General features: G+C 34.3%; 1 protein-coding gene across 1 annotated transcript in view; it reads left to right on the top strand.

The window, feature by feature from the left end:
- Positions 1 to 2698: 2698 nt before the first annotated feature.
- LOC107996870 (uncharacterized) overlaps positions 2699 to 25616 on the top strand; it is a 49772-nt gene continuing 26854 nt past the window's right edge. Inside the window, exon 1 of the mRNA XM_017055174.3 lies at positions 2699 to 6844. Within this exon, the coding sequence (XP_016910663.1) occupies positions 6652 to 6844 (193 nt within the window). The 5' untranslated portion in view covers positions 2699 to 6651. The remainder of the gene's footprint in view (positions 6845 to 25616) is intronic.

Here is a 25616-nt window from a genome sequence, read left to right as displayed (position 1 = left end):
AACCACAATCTATGGATCACGTTTTCCACGTCGATCGAGTTCAACGAACCATAGTTCGATTTCCTATCTTTTTTTGATGTTTCAAAGTAGTGAAAGGTCAAAGGTTTCTCTTATATTATAGTTAAGCTAAGATAAAGGAATAATAACTTACATACATTCCTTTTTCCTTTTATATAAAAATAATTTATGATTATTCCAACAATAAGAATTTATGCATGTATAATAGTAAATTTCGAACAAAAAGAATGAAATTCAAAAGAATATTATAATTCTTCGGTAATGAAAATTAAACGGATCTTTTATATCTTCTATTTTCCAATACAGTTTCAAAAACATTTTAATGAGAAAAATTTCAATTAAAAATTGAATAGTGATACTAAAAAAAAAACTAAATAAAGATATTGCCATTCCTACTTTTATCGTAAATGGTTCAAACTAACAAGAAAATATAGCCAACCTTGACATCGACATCGCATATTTATCGATCAATACGTGATATCAATTCTGTCTATAAACTCATGAAACTATCTGTTTAAAATGATTAAAACGTGAAAGCGTGAGCTAATTATTTCAAAGAAGAATTTTCAATAATACAATGTAACGATAAAACTTTTCAAATCAAAACTTGACCATACTTTATCACAAGCACTTTAATTACATTCCTTTGTGCCCATTGGTATTTCCCTTTAATTCGCATGGATTATAATTCTTCGTGTTTCGAATTCGTTGATCCGATAAGAAATCAAAGTGGTTTATGCCCTCATATTATTATTATAACATTCCTCGTTGTTACGACTTTTGTATCTTGCCGGATCTTTAATTTCCTCGAAATTTGCCTCGAGATTATAGCATGCCCGCCTCAACCTCCAACCGTCGAAAAGCTAACTAGAAGTACGAGGAGAAGTTATGTGTATATATCCTGGAAAACAGGAAGGTCGTAGTTTCAGTGTAATTCCAATGAATACGATCGCAGGAAGTTCTAATGGAATAGTAATGGAATATGGTTAACTAATTTCTTTTTTCTATCCTCGTTTCTTTTATTAGATAAAAAAGATAATTGCCCGAGAACAAGATATATTTTCATATCTTGATCCGTGGAATGTACGAAGAGTTAAAATATTTACAATCCTCCGCATGATTGATGTAATTACGTCCAGTAATATATACATCTAATTATACATGGAATAGATAGGCAAATAAAAACTCTGATAAAGTGAATATATCTGGCAAAAATAAGTTACAAGTTTAATAAGCTGGAGGAGGATATTAAAAACGAGATATAAAAGAATACGATCAATCTTCAGTCAACTTCTTGGATATTGATTTGAAAAGAAATTTGTTATGGATCTAATTTGTCAAATGTGTACAAAAATTTCATCTGATTATAATAACAGGAAAATTATTTCTCGAATCGATAGAATCTTTTAAATATTCTTTTCTAATTTTGCATTTCGAACTTGACATTTCGATGCGAGTCGAAATAGTTTGAATTATGTTATTGTTGAAACAATTTCCAAGTTTCACCAAAGTTTCAGAACGAATCGTTCCAACAGAAGTGCAATAATCAAGATAATTGTTCATAACAATGCAATTTCCTTGCAAAATCCGTTCACTGGATTCCTTTCATCACGTGTAGTAGCAACGATTATCACGAATATCAGGAATTTGTCTTTATTATACCTTTGTTCCATCGATCCCTTCCCTTCTCTGGAACACGTGCCACGGGATCGATAGTTGATTCGCTTTTGAACGAGCGTTCGTAAAAGTCCGTCAAGTTCGATAAATCAACCTTGAACGCTTGAAATTCTGGAATAGAGCTTCCACGTAACACCCCCTGGATACCAGGCCACGGTTTCACCCTCCACGCTTGCGTAAGATTATTATGAGAGGGTGGATCAAGCAACCTTGAAGAAACTCGGTTACCTCGATCTATTCGGTTGCCTCTTCGAGAAAAGTGTGACAAAGCATTTTGTATTCTGCCCTCATCTCGTTTTTTTTTTCAATGAGAAATATAAATTCTTCTTTCGTCAAGATAACTTTGAAAATGGAAAATGTTTTTGATATAGATTGCAGATTGAAGCAGATTCAACAAAAGGGATAGTTGATAGATAAGATTAAAGTGGAAATTAGAAAGAAGCATGTAAACTTATAAATTACTAATTGAAACGTTACTGTATCTTGAGTTAAATTAAATAATAGCACGCTATAAGCATTTGCTTGTAAATCTATAATTGAACTACAATGTTCAAAGAAAGAAATTTCGAATAAATTCGAGATATGTTAAATATCATATGCTCGAGAAAGCATGTAAGATCGTTATAACACATAAAGGCAATAATTATCGTGACGAATTATGGGTTTAATGAAAAAACATTTTATGTTAATTAAATGCAGGAAGGAGAAAATCGAGCAAGAATCTAGGTAAAAGTTTCTGTTTGAATAGGTGACGAGGACACGAAACTTGTTCGATTCTTCTTCGTCCATGAATCGAGTGAATGTGAAATGTACGCGGGGATACGAGAGATAATACAAAATTGTATAATCTTACGAAAGAAGAGAAAGTTAGATCTTGAATAAATACAAAATCATTGTGGATATTTAATATCTTCCATAATTTATTACACGAATGTTTCGTTGCTATTAATGGGAAAGATAAAAGAAATGAATTATTCTTGAATAATCCAAAAATTATGATTATGTAAATGAACACACGTTTATTATTTACTCTAACGTAACGACAATTTTTTCATTTCGAAAAGAAACACTCGATGCTTGTTTAAATGCTTCATCTCAGAGCGTAAGAAGAAAATTTAACAGAGTTTGAATATTTTTATAGATCGTGTCTGCGATTGATCGATCGTGAAATAACGTGTTTCCCGCAATGCTTCCAGGGCTGTAAGTTTATTACCCAGAAACATCCCGTGGAAACTATAATTTCAACAGGAATACGATATTGCCGCACACCTTTGCCGGTGCGCCGTGCTAATGAACGAACGTTATTATTAGTTAATTTATTACAAGCGTAAATTGTAAATAGGTGCAAGGAAATCATATTGCACGGGTTATTTAATCAGAAAATGTTAATTAATTTAATCACAATACATTGCTTATTTTGTTTTGCCCTTAGATATTTGGCTTTAATCTATATTGTTCCAATTTACAATTTCGATTATATTTCGTTATTAATTATATTTTTGATAATTTTGTACCGATGATGATTATTCTATATCGATAGAATGATAGAAACAATTAAATTATTTCGTAATATATATGAAATATTATATATCTTCAAATTTCTAATATAAATATAAATAATTTTTATAGGAAAAATAATTCGAATCACAAGGAAGAAGTAAAATCTTCAAGCAACGAAGATCGCGATATCGATGTTTTCAAAAAGTATTTTTTAATTAAACGAAAATTTAACAGGTAAAGATTCTTTCTATTTAATAAAAATTAAAAAGCTTCTGATAGAAATTGAAATATTAACAAATTTTTATGTTAATGAATATTTTATTAGGCGAACCGGATTGACTTATGATATTATATGATAATTTTAATCAAAGTCGAACGGAAATTCCTCGAGATGCATACAAGGAGAGAGAAAGAGAACCGAGATTATGGTTGACGCATTTAGTCGAACATGTTTAAGGTGATGCTCGACTAATGATCCTGATATTTAATAACGATGCTATCATATTTTGTTCACGTTAACTTTTTATATTATATACGCATAGCAATGCGTTTCCTTCTTATTGTGTGTAAAGCATATGAGATATCGTTACACTTCCGCGATTATACAGTCCTGCGTCATGTTATCCTTGTATTTTTTTTTAAATGTTTGTGATATGATATATACAATGTATATATATTTATGTAACAATCCGATCTTTAGTAATTTATGTCAAGAATTTTTTATTTAATAACTTAGGAATTTCTCAAATTTATTCCGAGAAGAAAAAGAACGATGAATAACGAAACTTCAATAATAAGCCTTTTATCTTGTGGAATGTAACTGCCTCAATAAAGGAAAATATTGTTAGAAGTCTTTTTATATATTTATAAAATAAATATATGATAAAATAACTAAATTCTTTCAAAAAACGATTGTATAATTAAATGTTACAAAGCAATCTTGCTTTTAAACGAGCAATATGTAAGTTGATTTATTGATGTCTGACTGTTTTACTTGTAAGTCTTACACTTGATCGTGTATATTCGTTCATAAAAGAAAATATAAATTTACAAGCTTTGATCAAGCTTTTATTTCTTAAATAATATCACGAGATCAACGTTTTGCATCACGAAATATCATGATATTTGTATATAAGATCCAAAAGATGTGATCAATTTTTAAATTCAATATTTCGAGTTTACACATTTTTTCAATTAAATATCAATAGAATCAATAATAATTAAATTGAATAAATTATATTATCTCGAATATAATATAATTTATATATTTATTACAATTTATAATATATATTTATTAATACAAAAGAAACGTAGAATATGAACCAACTAACAATTGATGAGCTGCAAATTAAATTAACGTTCCATTTATCACATTCATCGTCGAACACTCATGAATTATCTGGTTAATTTATTCTTTCAACTGAACGCTCAAGTTGGCCATGAAAAAAAAACGCATATTTTTTAAGAGCATTTCATTCCAAGAATGCAATTGTAACGGGCATATACGGCGGCAGTATGAAAGCATACGACAGTAATGCAAATCCAAGTGTAGAGGGAGGAATAACGAAAGAAAGGGACGGAATGGTTGAGAAAAAGAGAGGGGAAAGCACTGGGTAGTGGCCGCGAGCGATGGTGCGAGAGAGAAGGAGGAAGGGAGGGAGAAGCCACAGTGAAGAGCATTCGAGTCAGCTTGACGGTGCCGGTCGCCTCAGTATGCTGCGCAGCGCGCAGGCTCGCGTACGCGTATTGTTTCTCTCTGTTCTCGTCTCCTTTGCTCTTCTCTCTTTCCTTGTTTTCCCTCTTTCTCTCTCCTGCTGTCCCGTACGTATGCAGCGCGGCTAGAATACGCAAGTACAAACATTTCGCAAGTCTCTTTCGCGTTTATGTCGTTCCGTTAAGTTTTTTGTCTCTCTGTTGATCACGGACACCAGGATAATTCGATGAAATTCAGGTTCCTTCGTATAAATATTGTGAATAACGTTTGGTGTGCACATGCGACCGGTATGCCGGTGATTCGAATTTAATCGAGAACCTGTTATTAACGCGTGTGCGTGTACACGTTTATACGTATGCGAGTCTGTATACGTCGTGACACAGTGACACGGTGCGTAAAGTTGGCGATAAAGAAGAGTTGTAGCTCACAGCGAAAAGCGTCATAGAAGAGTAGGAAATTTCGATATATTCAACGATATATTTTGAAACTTTGACACATCAAAAACAGCCGCAGTGGATGATTCTAAAGTAGAGATTCAAGAGACTCAATGTGGATACTAAGATATAATAAAGCGCAGTGAGTGGCAGAACGGTTACGAAACGCGTAGAAGGAGACGTGGCACGAAATGAAGCGAACGTATCCTCGTACGATCGATAACTATAGCATCTCAGTAAATATCAAGCGGTTCGTATTTCCAGCGCGCACGAACCTAACCTAGCGAATTATCTGTTTTCTCATACCTTGTATATTTGTAAACACAGTTGAAGAAGTCTTGTGAGTCGAGTAATTCGAAGAAGGGATGTTGACGTGAAAGTGACATTTCACACTCGAAGCGTAGAAGTATCCAGAATATGAGAATGAAAATCTTGTAGTTATCGAGGAAGTAATATTCCGTTGTACGCCATCTTGATATGTCGACGAATATCGATGACAGGTGGTGAATGTGATTGTTAATCGACCGCGCGAGATTCGATCAGTCGTGATCGAATGTTCGATATATTCTTTGGTGCGAACGCGTGTGTAACGGTCAAAAGAACGTCCCGGAAGATTCTTTCCAGTGTAACGTACGAGGAGACAGAAAATTACGAAAGGCGAATAAAGCAACGAAGAAGAGAGAATCCGAGGCGCTTTTATTTTTAGCCAACGCCGGTTCGCGCATCGCAAAAACCGGTTTCAAGTCTCGGCTTGGGTTGAGCCACGAGGTAAGGTGCGTATATAGAGAAGGGTTTTCGCTGAAAAGGGAGGAAGTGAGAGGGAAAGACACGCGATGTAAAGGTATATGGTTTTCTCTCTGTTGGTTAAGAAAGAAAGAAAGAGTGATACAGAACGTGGAATTCGCCTAAGCCGATACACACCTCCCCCTACTTCTCTTCTTTCTTCTCCCACCTCGAACTATCGATTGCGTGCATGCACGCGCCTATCCATACTCGATGTGTTACGTGACATCGTACCGGGAGTGTATAATATTCGATTATTAAGTGCATCGTCGATGAGATGTTCATCGCCGAATAATTAACCAATCAGTCTGAAAATATAAATTCACAGACATCGATAGATCGTTACAGTTCTCGAATCAATTTATGAAAAAGTGTGAGAAATTGGTGCGAAAAGAGAAAGTGAATCGAAGGAACATGACAATCGAATAAAATCGAATAAAAAGTAAAAGGAAGTGACGGGAAGTGTCTATATTGGATTGTTGCATGATACACGAGATTGACGAAGACACGAAAACGGCATGAAGAATGGCAACCGATTCGAGCAACCGTCAAGGTGTAAGGGCGGTCGCCACGACGACAACCGATCCACATCGAAGCGAAAAACGCGCCGTCGCGGCACGAGGCGCCGCCGGTGCTCTAGCCCTCAGTATTCTGGCCGTGGTCCTCCAATCGGCAGCTACCGCGACCCCCACTTGGGGATATTTCACCAATCCTGACGGTGAGTCATGCTTTTAAAATTCTTTTGATCGAGTCGCGCGTATTTTCTTGATTCATAGTGAAGTGATGCACGCATCGATTGCGCATGCCCACGACTTTCTCGCAGTTATATCGCCGCCTTTCGAGTTCATGGTTGCGATATCGATTACTTATCGATTTATTTTATTGTCCGTATCAAATACAAATTAAAAATGGAAATTTGATGAAAGTCGTATGAAAATGCTATATATGTAATAATAACTATTATCTTTAGTTTAGCTTTAATTTATTTTTGATTTCTTTATTCATAAAAAATAAATTAAAACATGTATGTATGTTTTTAGTATATTAAAAAAAGTATTACCAAACACAAAACCGAATTGCGGTTTAAACATAATGAAATAAAACTAATGCGGTTATTATTATATATATATATTGTGGTTCTTCTTACATAATTTCCGTGGAAATTACGTGCAATCTGATTCTTAATAGTTATTCAATAGTATCGTATAAAATAGTGTATCGAGAAACGTTATAGATATTGAAACTTTTTCCTGGTTTAATAGGAAATATTAAAAAAATCATGTTTTTCAATATTTAATTTGATCACATTAATTAAATTGGAACATTATATATGTACTTGAGTATTACAAGGACATTTTTATAAGCAGCTGCACATAGGCTGTCTTTGTATATGAATTAAAACGAAAGTCGTGGCTGGTTACCTAATATTTATTTTATTCGATAGAAAATACCATTTCAGAGTTCTTCGTTTATTTTTTGTTCTTTTGATTAAAATATATGTCGATCTTCTTCTATATCAATCATGATTCTTTTTATTGCCTTTTATTTGCAAGAAATTCCTCAAGTTGAAACGATGTTGTTTTGTTTCTTTTTTATATAAAGGTAATTCGACCTAATTCAGAACACGAGTTCCCGTATATCGAGTCAATTAATTCCGGCAGGTACTTTTTATAGTTGTTATACTTCGTATCTTTCATCACCCATCTTCCTTCGACCTGTTTCCTCTTAGATAACAGTTATGTTGCCTGTCCCTGACTTGTTCTTTATCCTCAAGCTTTTCCTGGTAAACTTGACTGAATTGATATACCGATAAAATGTATTAGATGACTCGATTGAGTTAATTACGTATTCATAAATGAGACATCCTGATTTTATAAAAGTTGAAAAGTTTTAGATTAACTAAAAAAAGTTTTATTTATGATTATTATTAGTAAAAGATACTGTGTGATTAAACTAATTACAGTAGTTTTAAAAAAAAATATTTTTTATTGATAACTTATATAATATATCTAGGATATAATATAAATGACATTTTTACATTAAAAATGAAATAAATAATGATGTTTGATTACACAGGTGAATAGATAATAGTCACAAAAATAGTCTTGGAATTCGACAAACTAGTTGTCCTAATAAGTCAGTCAATAACCCAAGCTTGTTTCCGTCACCGTTCTTTATTCGTTCACAGACTTTTTTCATTTTTTCTTTTACAAATTTTTTTCAATATCAAATCATTCATTATGAACTTTTTATTTTCATCTTTTCATCCAATAAATTATTATTCAATCGAAAACAATTTTACATTATAAAATTTACCGAATTTAATATATGATTTCAAATATTTAAAATTTTTACTTTAATAAACAGAATGTACCTTAAAGCAGGAATTTCTTTTTAAAAATATTTTTTCGAAATTATTAATATAAATAACTTTCTAGTGGTATGCATTTGCCCTTAGGAAAATTGAAGTTATTTCTTTTGCAATATTTGAAAGTTAGTCGAGAACAAGAATATCGTTAATATTGTCCTTGTACCGTGCAACGTTGTTTTTCGAAACAACGAGACAGAATAAGCTGTAATTCTCATTATAATTCTCGACATATCTGTTATTTTTCCTCGTGTTCTGTGAAACTTCGACTTCAATGCCATTATGCGGTTAGATATTACATAATTTTATGTCAAATACAAATTACAAACAATTCTTTGTTTCATTGTATGTAAACATTATCTTTTTTCAAACAAATCTAACAATATTAATTTAAATTTTTTAAATGTAAATAATAATCAATCCGTTTATAATATTTTACAAAACATTCGAATATTTGAAATAAGATAATTTCTTTTCGAAAACTAATTTGATGCAATATAAATCATTATTTTATTATATGGGATACAAAAATTTTCAATTATTTATATTATTTATTATAGAAGCCAAGAACAAAGCATTTGCACAATCAGTCAAACGATCGATACTTAGATAACCAATGTTCCATTGTGTTCAATGTACATCCTGACTATGCAAGTAAGAGAACAAATGTCGATAACCTCTCGTTGCTTTATTCATCGCGAACACTCGGTTGCTTAAATACGAATTCGATGTAATCGACCGATCGTTTTTCACGGTCTGTTGTTTCTCCGTGATTTTTTCCATTCCCTGGTCGATATTCGTTCCATAGTTAATCACAATTATCAAGGTGCATCACGGTTGCCCAATCGAAAAAGTCTTTAGCTTTCCGCTTACCGACTATGAAATCTACGTGTTGTCCAAAGAAAGTCTTGTGTACGTTTACACTTGTAGAAAGAGGCATGTAGAAAGAGATTTCATGGTGTAATGACACGGTTGCACGGACGTAGAATGTAGTATTGGGCAAAAGTTACTTTGAATAAGAGAGGTAAAATTATTTTGTAATTTATTTAGCTTGCTTTATACAAATCCGAATGAATTTGTCAAGGATAATTATTTATTAATTATGAGAAAGTATTTGTACATTAATATCTGAAGAAATCGTTTTGTAAAATTTAAGAATTTAGAAGAAAATTTAGCTGGAAAAATAATTTCAAACTTATAATCGATAGTTTTACGATAATATTGATATTTAGTCTCACGATAAAGAATATTATTGATACGCTAAAGATGAAGATTTATAATAAAAATGACATATTTATGTGTCTAGAATAGTGAATTTGATCTTCTTGGCGTACGTTGTCCTCGTATGCATCATACGTCGATGAATGCAGCTAGAATGAAACGGTATGCGTGACCCTAGCAGGTGGTTACTACTATACGCTACCCGTGGTAAATATTATATGTGTGTGAACGTGAACGTATGTTACGGTAGATGCATGTGTGAATGAACGTTGCAGGTGCGTATTCACCTGTAAGGCCTCTTTCATTATAGAATACTCCTACGCTTTTGATCCTTGTAATTTTAAAGTTTTCCAATATTTTTAAAAATCTAAAAATATTTATCAGATAAATTTTCAATTAAAAACTCTTACTATTTATAATTATTTTTAATAATTCAACAATTTTTCAAAAATTAAATTATAGGATAACTTTCGACGACGAAATCGACGAAACTTATAACATTTGATTCCTAATTAATTATTTAATCATTGAATTCAACACTTTAATTTTGATTTTTTTAAAAATTAGATCATCGAATATCAGAGATCTATATTCTATCTTATAGAATTTGAATCCTTTGCTTATTACGTTACTTTCACGTTTTCCTTGTGAAACAAAGTTCACGAGTTAATGCGTTGAGAGTTACAGCATTGAGATGGTAATTAAACCCTGAGAAAGGTTCCGCGATTACCGTTCCAAGATTAATACGTGACACGAATATTCTATCTGTCTAATATTATATCGTATAATATTTTGTAGGAGAAAAATCATTGAATAAAAAAAAAGATTAAATAATTTCGGTAAAAAAAATTATTCGGTAGATTTTTTTCAAAGAAAAGAAAAATTTAACTTTTCTTAAAATTGTTAATTTATCTAGCGATAATGTAACGATCATGTTTTCTAGACATATCAGAATTTTTTTAAGACGGCATGCATAAGAACTGCGGCTTCGAATACTGTTACTCGCGTGATTCACGTCTCGCATAATGTGGTCGCCTTTACAATAAAGCAACGAACTACCGTTTGTTGGTGGACTGAAAGATCGTAATTAGAATGTGCTACATACATATAGTGAACCTTTTCTCGTCTTTTGTAGCCACCAAGCGAAACGGCTCTAAAAGAATTGTCTGGCATCGATTAATCTATGATTTTCTAGAAAATGGACATTTCGTGCGATGTTTCGAATAATTGAAAATATCACGAAGAATTTAAAATTGGTCATGTCAAGCTCAGAGTAGTTTCATTTTTAATACATTAATTTTATACTCGAAAATTTTTCTCACATTTTGAATAACGATTATGAAAACATATTTGTAAAATTTTACATAGTATCGATATTTTAATTTATCATACGCTTCCAATCTCTCCATAGTCTTTTCCAAGTTTACGATAATCGTAAGAAGATATTTCAAGACGCATATTTTAAACTACGAATTTTCTATTCTACACTGTCTCACTGAATAAGATCTACAAAATTCTGATTTTTAAAATAACCTTCGCTTAACGCACCTTCGAGGAACTTATCGTCCAATTATCTCTATCATAATAATCCTTGTGAATTTACTGTTCTCAATCGACGAGTAACCGATCTTCAATTTGCGCATTTTCCCCGATTCCATTAAGAAACGAACGTAAAACATAAAGTACACGTCCCGTGTGTACAGCTGTAAAAGAAGCATTACGACAGGTACATAGTCCATCGTGACTAGCAGTCTCGCTGTGGTGTAAGTGGGTTTGGATACTGTTACACACGCATACGAAACACGATGGGGTACTATGCAAAAGAGCAGAAGGAGTGCGTGTGGTAAAAATGATAATCAGAGCCTGAGAAACGGGAGCTACCGGAAAGGTTTCGCGATAGAGGCGATAAAGTTCACGAACATTTTTCGATGGTTGGTTAGAATTATGCGCGGTATATTTATGCCCAAAGTACAGTTTGGAAAATGTACAGTAAATCTTGGGACAAAGTTTTTTGTTGATCCTTCAACCACACGCGAAAATCCTATTTTAATTTCCACGTGTTCTATTCTTAAAGTATTCGAACAATGTTGAAAACAATTAAAGAATTAAAAATTATTTAATCTTTGGTGATAGATAAAATTCTAATCGTGCTCTCAGAAAATTAGAAATTGCACGTGTTCTTGTACATACCTTCCTCAACATTCTAAGAAACTAAAATAGTTTTCAGAAGATATCCTTCGGACGGGTTGACAATCGTCCAACTTATCTTCTCCGGAAAAAAGTGAGAGTATTACAAAGTTCAACGTTCAACGCCGTAGGTTAGTTAGCAAAGATTAAAGGTTGGAGGAGAGTGTTACACGATGTCTAAGCGAGCAGAGTTGGTATATAAGTGAGCTGGTCGAAGTAGGTTAATGGATTCGATGAAGTATCGCGTGGAATGGTGGAAATAAACGATGAAAGACCGGTTACGAAGGATAAACGAACGTGCGCGTAAAGGGATCGTAAAACGTGGAAAAACGAATGGGAGGAAGCGATCAGGAGGTACCGTGTAGTGGAATAAGTTGAATGGATCGATTCGATTCGTGGCGACAGGATAAAGTTGGCTTAATGGATGGCATTGGGTTGTTGTTGTTGTACAACAACCTTGTGGTAAATTACACGTACTCATTATTCGATTTAAGATGATTCTCTCGAAGAAAACCTGTTGTTGTGGTATGTAATGATTACATAGGATCTGTGTGTCATACGAGGATACGAGATTGATACATCGTGATGTTATATAAGAAATCTCAGAAAATTAAATTGATTGAACAATTTTGAAAATAAAGTAAAATGTACAGGTTTGATTTTCCTGATTGCTGATATTGCTAATTGTTCTTTATTCTTGTTTCATACGTTACAATGTTTGTAATTATTGTACAGGAGATAAAATCATTATACAATTAATTTATGCATGTTTGGGAAGTAATAAAGCTGATCGAATAATAATTTTAATGTGATATTATTATTCAGATATTTTGCTCGTTTTTGTTTCATGAAATCAAAATTCTTGTCGAGCCTGATCTTGGTAGTAAGGAAAAAACATAATTTATGATTGATACTGTTTCTTGATCTATTATTATGATTTATGTAAAGTTAATTACATATTTATATCGTCGATTAGAAAATTTCAATGTTCATTTTCTTTATGAAGTTTAAATTTCCGTTTTAGTAAAAGAAGAAAAAGGAAACATAACCATTCGACTCATTGGTCACAGCCGTAATCTCGTTCTTGTTGCGCGATTACAAGAAATCTCTCTTGATTTACACGGAATACATTAAATTCTTGAATAACTGGTTTCATCCCAACAAGATTAAATCAGTATTCAAATCAGACCTTTATAATATTTTCTTAAACAATATTAAAAATCTACATTCCTCCGATCGACTTCTCTTCCAAACTCATCCAAGCATACCCATATATCTCACCGACATGTAACTCTCTCTCTCTCGCACTCGCGTATTACCCAATTCAACCGTTCAATAAAATCTTTCCGAACGCAAGAATTATTATATTTCATGGACGCGTGCAAGCGAAAAAATCCTAGTAATTTTCACGCGTGGAACGATCCCCCAATCCGCTGGAGAACCGCTTCGATTCCTGCTCCGCTCGACCGGTGTGGTACACGTACGCGAGATTTACACGTACGTACACGTCGTATTCCTCTGCCAGTCCGAATTGATGTGTCATTGTCGATTCTCGGTGCGGCACAATGTGCCGTAACATAACACACCATTACCATGGTGGAAACAAGTATGCCACACCGGGCGTCGAGTATGCCCGTGGCCGCGCTACGTATGTAACCGGTACGTGCGACGAGAGAGAAAGAGCTGTTGTACCGCTATACCAAGAGGACCGAGGCAGAGGTCTCGGAAGAGGGCCGGGTGCAACGGCCTTTACCTGGACTCTCGCTCGCCACTCGACTAAGCCATCTTCCTCCGCTTTGAGTTACAGCCGCTTTGAGGAGACGAGGGCCCCTTCTCGTTTATCCCCAGTGTGAAGATGCTCGCCCGTAACGGAACACGCGGTTCCATTATTATAAAGGATTTCTCCATCGAAGTTGGCCTCTCCTCGGAGTATCGGAGTATTTTCTCGGCTGTTGCGACACGTCACGAGTCGCGACCAATCGAAGCTGGCTCGCGATCCGTTGAACTCGATGCTTTCTTGCAAATTCGTTTGTAAATTGGTTTATTAATTTACGAGGATTCGGATTCGGTGGTGAAGGATTTTCGAGATTTGGTTGGGAAAAATGTTAGTCGTTGTTATAATACGATGGTATGCGTCAGTGAGTTAAATTGAATTGTGTGTCTCGTGGATTTACGGAACGATACCTGTGAGTCAAATGTTAAAAATATGTATGAATTTTTATTTCTTAGGGGATTTTGTGCGATATAAAAGCGTGCGTTTTCTTTTCGTAGTTGGGATGGAAGAGGGTGACACGCGAAGATTCTCCCTTCGTTTCGATCAGTTATATAAATATGGATGTAAATATGAAAATTGATGTTATCTAGAATTACATTGGATACAAAGGGATAATTGAAAAGAATTGTTCTTCCTTATGAGATGAAAATTGTAAGATGCATTATATAAAGAAACAATTCTTCTCTTCTTGTATATATCAACAAAGTGGTACAACTCTTTGTCTATCGTTCGCACGATTTTAGTTGCTTCTTGCTTCAAACTCGTCATTCATATTATCTCTTTAAAAGCAACCTGTAATATCCGGTTGAGCGAAAAAGAAATAGAATTCGAGATCTTATATAAATCTTATATATAAATTCCCCCGGGAAATCCATCGAAGGGATATAGAAATGCCTTTTATTTCTTCTCTGTGATTAAATCGGTAGAATATACGTGATCTTCGATAATATTCTTCCATCACGAATTTTCTATTAATTAAGTCACATCACGTGGATTATTTTCGACTTTGCGGAATATATTTTTTGGACGATCTTTGATGTATGATCAATTTTCAATACTTTTCATTCGAGGTATAATATAATATAATTCATGTGACAATTTTAAACGAGATTATTCTTCTATTTCTAATTCTTCTCTATCAGCGTTAATTGATAACAAATCATTGCAATAAATATCTTCGAACAAGTTTTTCCACAAAAGTACAATTTCAATTTGAAACAGTTATTCAAAATCTTTTCCGCTCGAAACAATCCTTTCACATCTACTCGAGCATTATTTAAATCAGTCGAACTCGTTGATACATACTTTTGGCATTTCGTATACGGCTTATCAGTTTTCACGGTCGTTATAGCTCGTTATTCCGTCCATTTGCGTAATTTCCATTTTGTGAACATTTTCACGGCAAGTTTTTCTTCATTCAACGATACATTTTTCATTCCCTCCCACGGGGAAAAGTTATTTTTATCACGGAAACAAGAAATCGAATAAATTTTCCACAATTTTCGAATATTAATCATGATCCAATATCTCTCTTCTTTTATTTATTCGTGATATATATACACAACCTGGTCTCAACATATAACCTTTTCTCCATTAAATTCGATTCATTCAAGGTTTCAACTGGTTTATTACTTCAACGTTATTGCAGCATAATAATAGATGTGAAATTATTATTATTATTATTATTATTTTTGACGATAGAAAATCTCTTTAATTATGGGATGAAATTAAATCTTTTATAATTACGATGCATCGAGAAAAAAAGAGAATCGTATCGATACTCCGGCAGATATAATTAGCAGTTATGACTGAAAGCGTTCTTGCACAACGGAATTAGGTAAACAGATATCTACGCGTAATAACTACGTACGTTTCGTCCATGACATTCTTTTCGAAGAGGACGATGGTTGTTCCCACGATTGAATCACGGATTGTCGCGTGGGCCGTCGTGTTCTGAATGTTACATCGATTCGTGATATTTCTCTATAAACGCGATGGTACGCGTCGTGGGGTAAAAATAAATGATGGACAAGGACGTCTTACCGTTCCTCTTCCTACCTTCCATTGTGCAGTTTCCAATTTTAATGATGTACTTGCGTTAATTCGATGTAACTCGAGTTTCCTTGTAGAAAGAAAGGGTTTTTTTTTTTTACTAGATCAATGATCGAATCGTTGGAATTATTGTTCTCATTCTCATATATGCAAAACTGATTAATTATAGATGTGTTCCAGTTAATGTGCTCTGATTCTTCAAGTGTTCGAATGAATATTTAGCGTATCTTATTTCTTAATATTTCTGCAATAAATTATACAGCTCTTCTATGATTATATTCTACTCGAAGACATTCTTACACTCGCGAAATCGAAACTTACATCATCTTGCGATCCGGTAAACTTTGGTTAGTTCAGAATATAAGCTGTTACATAATTCCTGTCTGCTCTGGAATGATGCAGTCTGGGTTGATTTCGTTTCAGAGCTTTTTGATAGCACGAAAGATGAGAGTTGATTCGTGGCTGGTTCAATCTTTCCGCTAGGGCGAAAGAGAAGAATTTGAAGGAGGTGAAAGGAACTGTTAGATCCAGACAGAACGAGCTCCTCTAGTCTCTGTTGCTTAATTTCCTCTTCCTCTTCCAGGTCAACTCGCATGTGGTAACACGCGAGTATTCCTTTTGAGAGGTAATCTAAAGTTCAACCATTTATGGAAACGAGTGTGTCGTGTTCGTTTTATTTAGATTGAATCCAGGATGTCATCATTTTTGATGCGAAAATAAATTATCACGATATTTTAAATAATCAACGTTTAACATGTTGTTACGTTGAAAATTTTTCTCGACGATTACTTTGCTGGAAAAATTACTTTTACAATTTTTACGATCAGGTATCCACGATGGTTCACAAAATTATTTGAACGTTTCTTTTATTTTTTGTTTCGATTATTCCGATGTATTCGCAATAAAGATCTTGATATGTTCGTCGCTTCGAGCATCTGGATAACGAGATTACAAAAGTTATTGAAAGGAGAAGATCCAGTTTGATGCCTCGAAGGGAATGCAAGGAAGTTTCAAATAGCGTTCCTGGCTAATCGATTTAACCAATCCCGTTAATCTTAATCATCGATCTAAATCTTGCATAGGAATTATTAATTCCAGGAAGTTGTAATTTAAATAAACGCATATCGAGGAGATATCGCGTTTGGAATAACACTTTGGAGAAAAATAAGAAGAGATGACGAAGTCATCGATTACTACTCGGGAAGGAGGCACAAGATTTAAACAGAGGTATCCTCATTATCTCAGAATTTAATGGTTAACCACGGATTACGAACATGGCCGTGCCATTGCTCAAGTTAATTTAAATGATATATGTTTATGCACTCTGGGGAAGCTTTTCACGCGAGCGAAATGCTCGATGCGATTAGAGAAAATTGTATGGTGCGATACGTGCGAATACATTAGTCTCGAAACACGTCCACTCTAAATAGTAAATTATCGTCCATAGAATTTTGTTTCGAATGTTGAAATCACGTTGAGATTAATTCTTGATCATCGTTGCTTCACCGATGTTTCTTCGCGTCGTGATTAAAAATAATAATTTGTGTAATGTCTGTTCATCTCAGAAGATGGGAATATCTCGTTTATTCAAATTACGATACAGATCTCACGATAAAACTATACTCGAACAATATAGCATACACTTATATTAATAACTATAATCCTTTGAAAGTAAATTGAAAGTAAACGTTAAAATTGTTCGATTGAAAGTTTCTGGAATGGAGAAAAGAGCGACGTGATTTTATTTAAATTCCTTCATCAACGATTTATGAACAAATAAAAATCGAGCGACTATTTCATCACGCATATATACGCATATATATATATTTTCGAAAACCTACTCGGTTGATCAGCCGAAATGAATTTGACCGATAAACTGGATCTCTCGAATGGCCCAATTAAAACTCGAAACTCGAAACTTTTACGTGGACGTAACACGATTCTCGGCCATTCTCTCCTCGGCAGGATGGTTCCCTGGGAGTTGAACATCCGGCGCGTGGAAACGGAAACGGGAGTGTTGCACCACTGTCTACTGCACAGGCGAGGAGAAGAAGGTTGATGATACACGAGAGATGGCTCGCACGCTCGTACTTTGCCTCGTACCAATTACAGATAGTTGGTTGGCCGGCAATAACCCTCGGGAGTTAATGGAGGCAGAAGGTTCCATGACGGAATAGGACGACGTCCCACGGGTTTCCAGGCCGTGATCGCCGCCTGGATTCGTGAGAAAATAGCCTGGCACGAGCCGCACGACTCGCGTGGATCGAAACGATCTCGGTTTTCTATCTCTCGTTGCTTGTCGTGGACCACGAAATTGAGAGATATACCCAACCGCGATGTATACACAGGTATTCCTCCCTTCTTCGATTGGATTCCCGATCGTTGTTCCTTTCTTTCGAGAAGAGAGAATTTCTTCGGGGATCGATGTTTGCCCCTCGTATTCCGCACGAACGCAGATAGAAACGCGGCGTGGAAACCTTACCTTTTTAACATAAAATCCTGAGATATTTCTCTTTTACAGTTACCATTATACCATTACACTTTCTCACGAATAATTTCGTGGATAACGTTGAGCGCTCGTAATTAGTGAGAAAATGTGGTGTTTTGCATAACGCCATGTTCTATCTGTGAGGATGAACAATAATATTGTTTTTTGGAAGACAATATCGCGAGCATGTATAGAGAGTTGTTGTCCATCAACATGGAGGAGTTTTTTTATTCACTGCACTCGATCACACACCTGTTTTCCTTCGTGTTCGCCTTTAAAAGCACTGGAGAACAAAATAGATCGTTTTTCCTGCGTGGAAGACTTATAAGGAGATCCAGACTTCCAAAGAGGAAAGGAACATGTGGATCCATTCCCCGGATTCCAATCGTGATGCGATGTTAAGAAGGTGACGACGTTAAAACGCGACGATTCGTGTAATTTTCTTCTTCGAGAGGAATAGGCGTTTCCTCTCAAAGTAGCAATCTTCCCAGAGCTGATGCTTTTGCAGCCCCGATAACGATAAACAGATCCGTTTAACGACGGTTGCTTCGTTTACGTTGTCGTTTGCGAAGAATCCCATTTTATTCCCCTTTTTTAAGAACTTTTTTTCTTCACAGGCTCGCGATTGCCTTCCATAAAGTAGAATTGCAGCGATTTTAGCTCGGATCTGTCGTTGATTTTAACGACTTTCTCCTGGGATTTATTCCCCCTTTACGTATTCTCTAATCGTCCCCCTCCCCGTGATGATTGCGTAAACGAGCAAGCATTCAACAGGTCTCGTGCCTTGCAAAAGTGTTTCGTTCACGCCCACCAGGACAAAAAGTTGCCACTGCCTCGTTTGCTCGCTGGTGAATCTCTCTTACGTAATCTCTCGCTGTTTGTTCCATTTTGCAGCAGTGAATCGAATTATTTCTTCCATCGTTTTTTCCCTTAATTTGGAATGTTAAGTTGAACGGATGAGAGAGGACTTCTCGCTATTTAAAATTTCTTGTCTTGTCCCTTTTTAAAAGGGGATCATACGATTTAAACTTCGTGTTCAGAATTTTGTTATCGGAAGATTATCACCGAAATCGAAGAAGTTGGATCGATACGTTGACAAAAATTAATCCAATTTTTTTTTTTAACCAATCTATCGATTTATCAGCAGAAAATGAATACTTCTACTAATAATCATCATTGACCTCAAATCTCCAACATCAACAGTATCTTATTTTCGAGAAATACGATAAATTCCTACCACGTCTCTTTTATTAAAAAATAATTTCTCCACATCTCTCTCATACGCGAAAGCTGAGTCCTGATCGAATTCGCGAGCATTACGCGGCGAATAACTCGTCACGGCTGAGATGTGGCCAATATAAAGAACGGAACTGTCGTCATTTTTATTTTTCGCAACGGTGATCGAGCGCTTAGGGCAACTGGTCTATCAACTGGCCGGGTCATGGTTCGCGTGTCCGTGGCGTGTACGTGACGAATTCGAATCTGCAGGATGTCATGCCGATGATAGCCGGTTGTTCAACGTGAATTCTCGCTATCATTACGACGTTTAATCATTAGAACGATAGATCATGGGAAGTGCGACGTATTCTCCCCCTCCATTAATTCTTCCGCCGCTTTTTTCCATTCCAAGACTGTTCCAAGACGGTGCCCCTCGGAGGAGGAAACGTTTATCCTACGATCGAAGCAATTTACCAGTCGAAGAGGTATCGACAAAGAATGTCGCGTGGTTCAAGATTAAAGAGGAATTTTTATATTTGTAATTATTTTTGCAAGATAAACAGGAAATGTAAATAATATCAGGGAAGGATATTATCTGTGGAGAATAACTTTTGGAAGGACTTTTCTTACTCTGATGTTGCGAACAATATTGAAACAGGAAAAGATCTTAACTTGAAACGCATCATGTGAAACCATAATGCTTATCTCCTTGTACACGTAAAGTCTTTTAAATATTACATTTTAAAGCTTAGTAGTTTGGTTTCCGTCTTTCTTGTATATTATGAATTTTATAAAGGAAATTGTGAATATTCTCTGAAATATTCAACCAATTGCTCGTCTTAAAATATTTAAATCAAAAAGATTCGACAAATGTATGGAATATGTGTATGGAAATATGAAAATCCATGAAATTGTGGAAAAAGAAACGTCGCGAAAACGGGACGAATTTAAATTTGAGACGCATGATTCGTGGAAAAATAAAAAAGAATACGTGAAACAAATCCAGAGGAGCTTCGAATAATCTTTCTACGAAGCACTATCATCTTTCTACGATGTAATCTACTTAAACTCGTGGATCAACTTAAAAGATAAGAAGAAAGACATATGTAAAAATGGATGAAGATACTTCGAATTCTATGCATAAAAATCGTCTAAGACTTCCATTGTTGTTAACATATACGTAACGTGGTACGCTTGCGTGTTGGATTGAGAAAATATATAGCTGTATATATAGAAGGATCTTTGTCTAGACCCAAGGGATTTCAAAGTCGTCGATGCGTTGTATTACAGCGACGCGTGTAAGATATAAAATTTATAAAGGAAAAATGAAAAATCGTAGGTGATGTAAAGAAATAAGAGATCAAAATTTTCTTTTTATCCTCATTTAATTAATCTTGTGTCTTGTTAAATAAATAAATACATTCAAATAATATTCAAATAAATATATTTTCTACAAGATTATTTTTTGATTATGGGAAAAGAATTTCTATTACCCATCGACCAAAAAGTATACAAATTTAATCATTTCGACATAATAAAAAGTGACACAACTAGTTTCATCTATCTGATAAAAAAAGGAATAATAATAATAATAATCTTAGAAATCGGACGATTTCTTTGATATCGAGAGAGAAAGAGAGAGAGAAAATTGGCTTCGATCAAGGTCAGTTCTCGATTTTCCCTCGTTTTCTCCTCCGAAGACAAAAAAAGAAATAAGATGGAGCGAACTTTCAAGAACAGAAGGTTGTAGCAACGGGTTAAGAAAAAAAAAAGGGAGAAAGAAAGAAAGAAAAGCGGTCGTGGAACGACATCCCCCACGTGCAGAAAATCGTACTGTTAAAGCGGTTGTTATACGAAGAGAGAATCGTTCTGCGGAAGAAGCTTGCGGCATTTTTACGGACGTTCCGCTGGCTTGTTAGAGGATTGCGTGGTCACCTGATCGTTTTAACGCGGTAAGTAGCCGGTTTCGAGGCTCCTGGAGGCATCCTCTGTTCTCCTCGAAGCGGCTGGCTCGCATTCTCGCTCGAGCGATTCTCGTGTTCCGGGTGGCGGCCACCGGAAGTCCTTTCGACTCGCCTCGATCCTCCCCGTGTCGTTTCTCTTTTGTACGTGTTAGGATTCTATTCTCTTGAATTTTATTCGATTGTACTTTTTTTTTTAGATTAACCATGTGTTGTTATCAAATATATGATAGAGAAGTTTGTTTCTATTATTTATTTAGAAGAATTTAAGGAAAAATTGGATAGAGAATATTTAAGATTACAGAACAATAATTTTAAATAAAATATGTATTGATGTAGTTTTTTGGAAATTAATAACGAATAAGAAGAAGAAAAGTTATCGAAGAGGTTAGAGGTGTAATTGAAATGAAGATTGAAACTCAAAAAAATTTATTTTTAGATTTAGATCATTATAGATCTTTTTGAATTTTTATTGTTTTGTTTATTATTATGTTAGAAAGTGGAATTATTTTTAATTTCCGTTTTAAAGATATCATTAAATATAAATTCGTCTAGGTAATTAAATTAACGAGCAGCAATTCGAACACGTATTGTCTAACGAGCCTTAAACTTTTGCCATTACCATTATAGTTACTATAATATCGTCGCATTTTATTGTGCTATCGTTTCATTCCAATACAATTGTGCCACTTTTGTCACGTATACACTGCGATCAATTAGTTCCATCGAATCAAAATTGTCAATTAAAAATTAATTTTGGTTATCTATTTTGTCTTACTTATTTTTGTATTTTCTACGTTTATATTTTTAATCTTACGTTTTTTTTTCGATTCTTGTTTTTATTTTCTTTATTGTTCGAATTTTTATATAAATAGTGTTTCAAATATATTGTTGCATGACAATATTTAGTAATATAAAAATCATAACATCAAAAATGTACTTACATATTATATTTGAACGAGAATAAATTCGATAAATATCTTCGTTATTTGTTCATGCTATGAAAACATGTTTCTTCATGCACAACTATTTTATATTCGTGATCACTATTTTTTTATAAAAAAAAAAATACAGATTCGAATAGAAAAATTAATTTAAAAAAAATGAATCGTAAGAATATCTTCTTTTCATTTTAACAATTTATGGTACTATTTGAAATTTATTATTATAAATCGGATAAAACTAATTTTCTAAAAGAAAAATTGCGTTTGAAAATTCATACGACACACAACAATGAATAACAATGAATCTAAAAACTTTTTATCATTTAAAGTTACGAGATTGAAGTCATCGTATGAAAGTATCGTGATGAGAAACTTTAGTAGAACATTTCTTCTCGCTGCAGAGCGTGTCGAAAAAAAAAAAGAAGAGAAAAGAAAAAAAAGAAAAGGTATTTTCTGTCGGCTGGACGGTTTAACGGTAGTGGTCGATTGAACTCTATCGTTCCTTAGTTTAGACAGGAAACCAGTTTTCTTCGGTTGTAAGCGTACACACCAGCCTTTATACAGCTACGTATCGTTTATGAGTAACTTTCCTTTTACTATCGCCACGTGAATAAAACTCCCATTGATGTAGAAAACTTTAACGCTCGTTAACATGCACGTTGCTCAATCGAGATTGAAATAAAAAGAATTACCGATGCAATTAAATTTTCATTTAACGACTTCTCAGGTTTTTACGATTTTCCATTCACGCATCTTTTGTATTCCTGCTTTTTTTATTATTAACAAACATTTCCTTATTAAATAAAGACAATTTCCTTTTCGTACAAATATATATACTTTTCTTTCCATTCCATTAAAAAAAAGAAAACGTCCATAACAAATTTTTACCCCCGAAAGACTCCTCTTCATCGAGATCGCGATTTAATCCTCCGTTTATTCTAAACAATTTTCCAATTCGCGAACAAAGGATGGATTATCGGTTGGAACGTAACTGAAAATCACTATGCCAACACTATTTCTACGCGATTCTATGACCGGTATTAAATATAAGTTTCGAATTACCATACGCAGGTCTTTCGCGCGCAACCCACGTATCAACGCCCACGCGTTCCATTCGCGTTCCATTGTTTTCAAGAACAAAACCGTCCGCCGTTTAATATTATAACGATTGCCGATAAACGTTTCATCTTCTGTACCCGTGCCCATACGCACGTGTAATAAAATTGCACCTATTGCCTAGATAACGATATATAAAAATTCCACGTATGCGGCGCGATAACGAACGTTTTACGAGCCTCGATCAAATTTACATTATTCTACGTACGTAAAAAAAGGAAAAAAAAATAAAGAAAAGAAAAGAAAAAAAAAAACCTCGCAGATCCAAGTGTTAATAATTACCGTATCTTACGGTTGAACTACATGTTTGAAATACATTTTTTTATCGGAATGTACTTACAATTCCATTTTATCCGATGATAAGATAAGGGGTATTAACTTTTTACAAGTGGAAGGAGAATGAAATTGCATTCGTAGCGAGCTAGTTTAACGCGCTTATTTTAATCTCTGCAATAGCAGAGAATATTTCTTCATCGAATACGATATTTCGAAGCTATATAACTTCGTGTTCTATTTTATTTGATATCAAAACGGGTAAAGTGAAATACAAAAGAGATAGATGTTGGGATGAGCAATACGTATTGAAAGAAACTCGATGAGAGTTGAACGTTCTATCAGAATCGGATAACACAGAGAGTCTTAATTTATTTCTCATCTAAAAAAAAAAAAAATCGATCAAATTTATTCGGTGAATAATTTTATTATCAAATAACGAAATGATACTCGTTTTATTTATTTCAAAGTTTTATCAATCAGAAAATTATCGAAAGCTTTGGCTTTTAGAGCAGTAACGGTCTTTTCTTTCTTCCTCACTTGCTTCTTGATACCATCTCGTCTCATCTCGTTCAGATTAATTTCAACGGAAATGTAAATTAAATTAACGCAATTACGGTGCACGCAATTCGATGAAATAAAAGTGGAGAAGCCGGAAACGTTAGTTTCTCACGAGCAAGATAATGCGACATTACGACAATCTTCATCCTGTTTGTCTTTAAACGGTCGCTATAAAACGTGTCGTTAACGGGTATCATCGTGTCGAGGAAGATTTCAAACTCGTCTAGAGAACTCGGGCCTAGAAGGTTTATCATTTTCCTCAGGAAAATTCTCATTTCCTCGAGGAGATTGAACAATGAAGGAAATAAATTCCGCGAGTCTACAATTTCACGTTCGACAGGAGAAGAAGGGAGGACTATTGCTCCATGCTCTTTGTCATCATTTTTCTTCTCTTTTCCACCCCGATTATTCCCTCTCGCGAATGATCATTATCCCTTAGAAATGTGATTACTTTGTGAATTTCTGCATATTCCAAAGTGAAATTTTCTGCGCTCTTTTGATTTATTAAACTCTTATTATTACTTTGGAATAAGATAATTAAATTCTTCGAGATTCGATTCAAAAGAATTTTTAATTCTTCTTCGCTACTAATTTTAGCTATTTTTCTTTCATTAATTGGGATAGAAAGATAATACTCTGTAAATTGTTATTCTGTTTGTGAAATTTTTTTCGTTCCTTGGATTTATATCAAATATTTGAGTCGTTTCAAGGGATCTTTTCAAGTACTAACTTTCTTAGAATGTTTTTTTTTTTGTTCATTATGAAATCGTTTAGAAATAAAATTCAGCAAAATCGTCATCCAATATCTATTCATTTTCTACGTCAAAAAATTTTGTATATTTTTAATAAGTAATTTTTAGTTTTTTTTTAAATTTTTTAGCAATAATAAAATACAAGTCTTTAAAGGATTCCTATCACGAAACATTGTATTATCTAATACAAATGATTATGCAATAAATCCACAAAGGTGTGAATTCACAACGAAGAGACGGAAACGTTCCCAATAATTATTATTTATACATTTGCAAATGTTTGTAAATGCATGTTGCAACGTGGTGCGAAGCTATTGTGGACGAACAATATCGTGGAACGCGAGATTGCACCATTCGATCGATAGAAATGTCAACAGGCACAAATATTAACGTTATATTTCACGTGGTTCCGACGGTAAAACTGACATAGATGGAAAATTTCGTGGTTTTTACGAAATATGCGTCTATATTTTTTTCATCATCAAATCCTCCCTCTTTGATATCGTACGTAGGCGTGATAGATGTGAATTTCAACGAAAACACAAACTTTTAACAAAAATTAACTTTATACGTAA

The sequence above is a fragment of the Apis cerana genome, linkage group LG2, assembly GCF_029169275.1.
Source record: "Apis cerana isolate GH-2021 linkage group LG2, AcerK_1.0, whole genome shotgun sequence".
Classification (NCBI taxonomy): domain Eukaryota; kingdom Metazoa; phylum Arthropoda; class Insecta; order Hymenoptera; family Apidae; genus Apis; species Apis cerana.
This window is presented reverse-complemented; position numbering and strand designations above follow the sequence as displayed.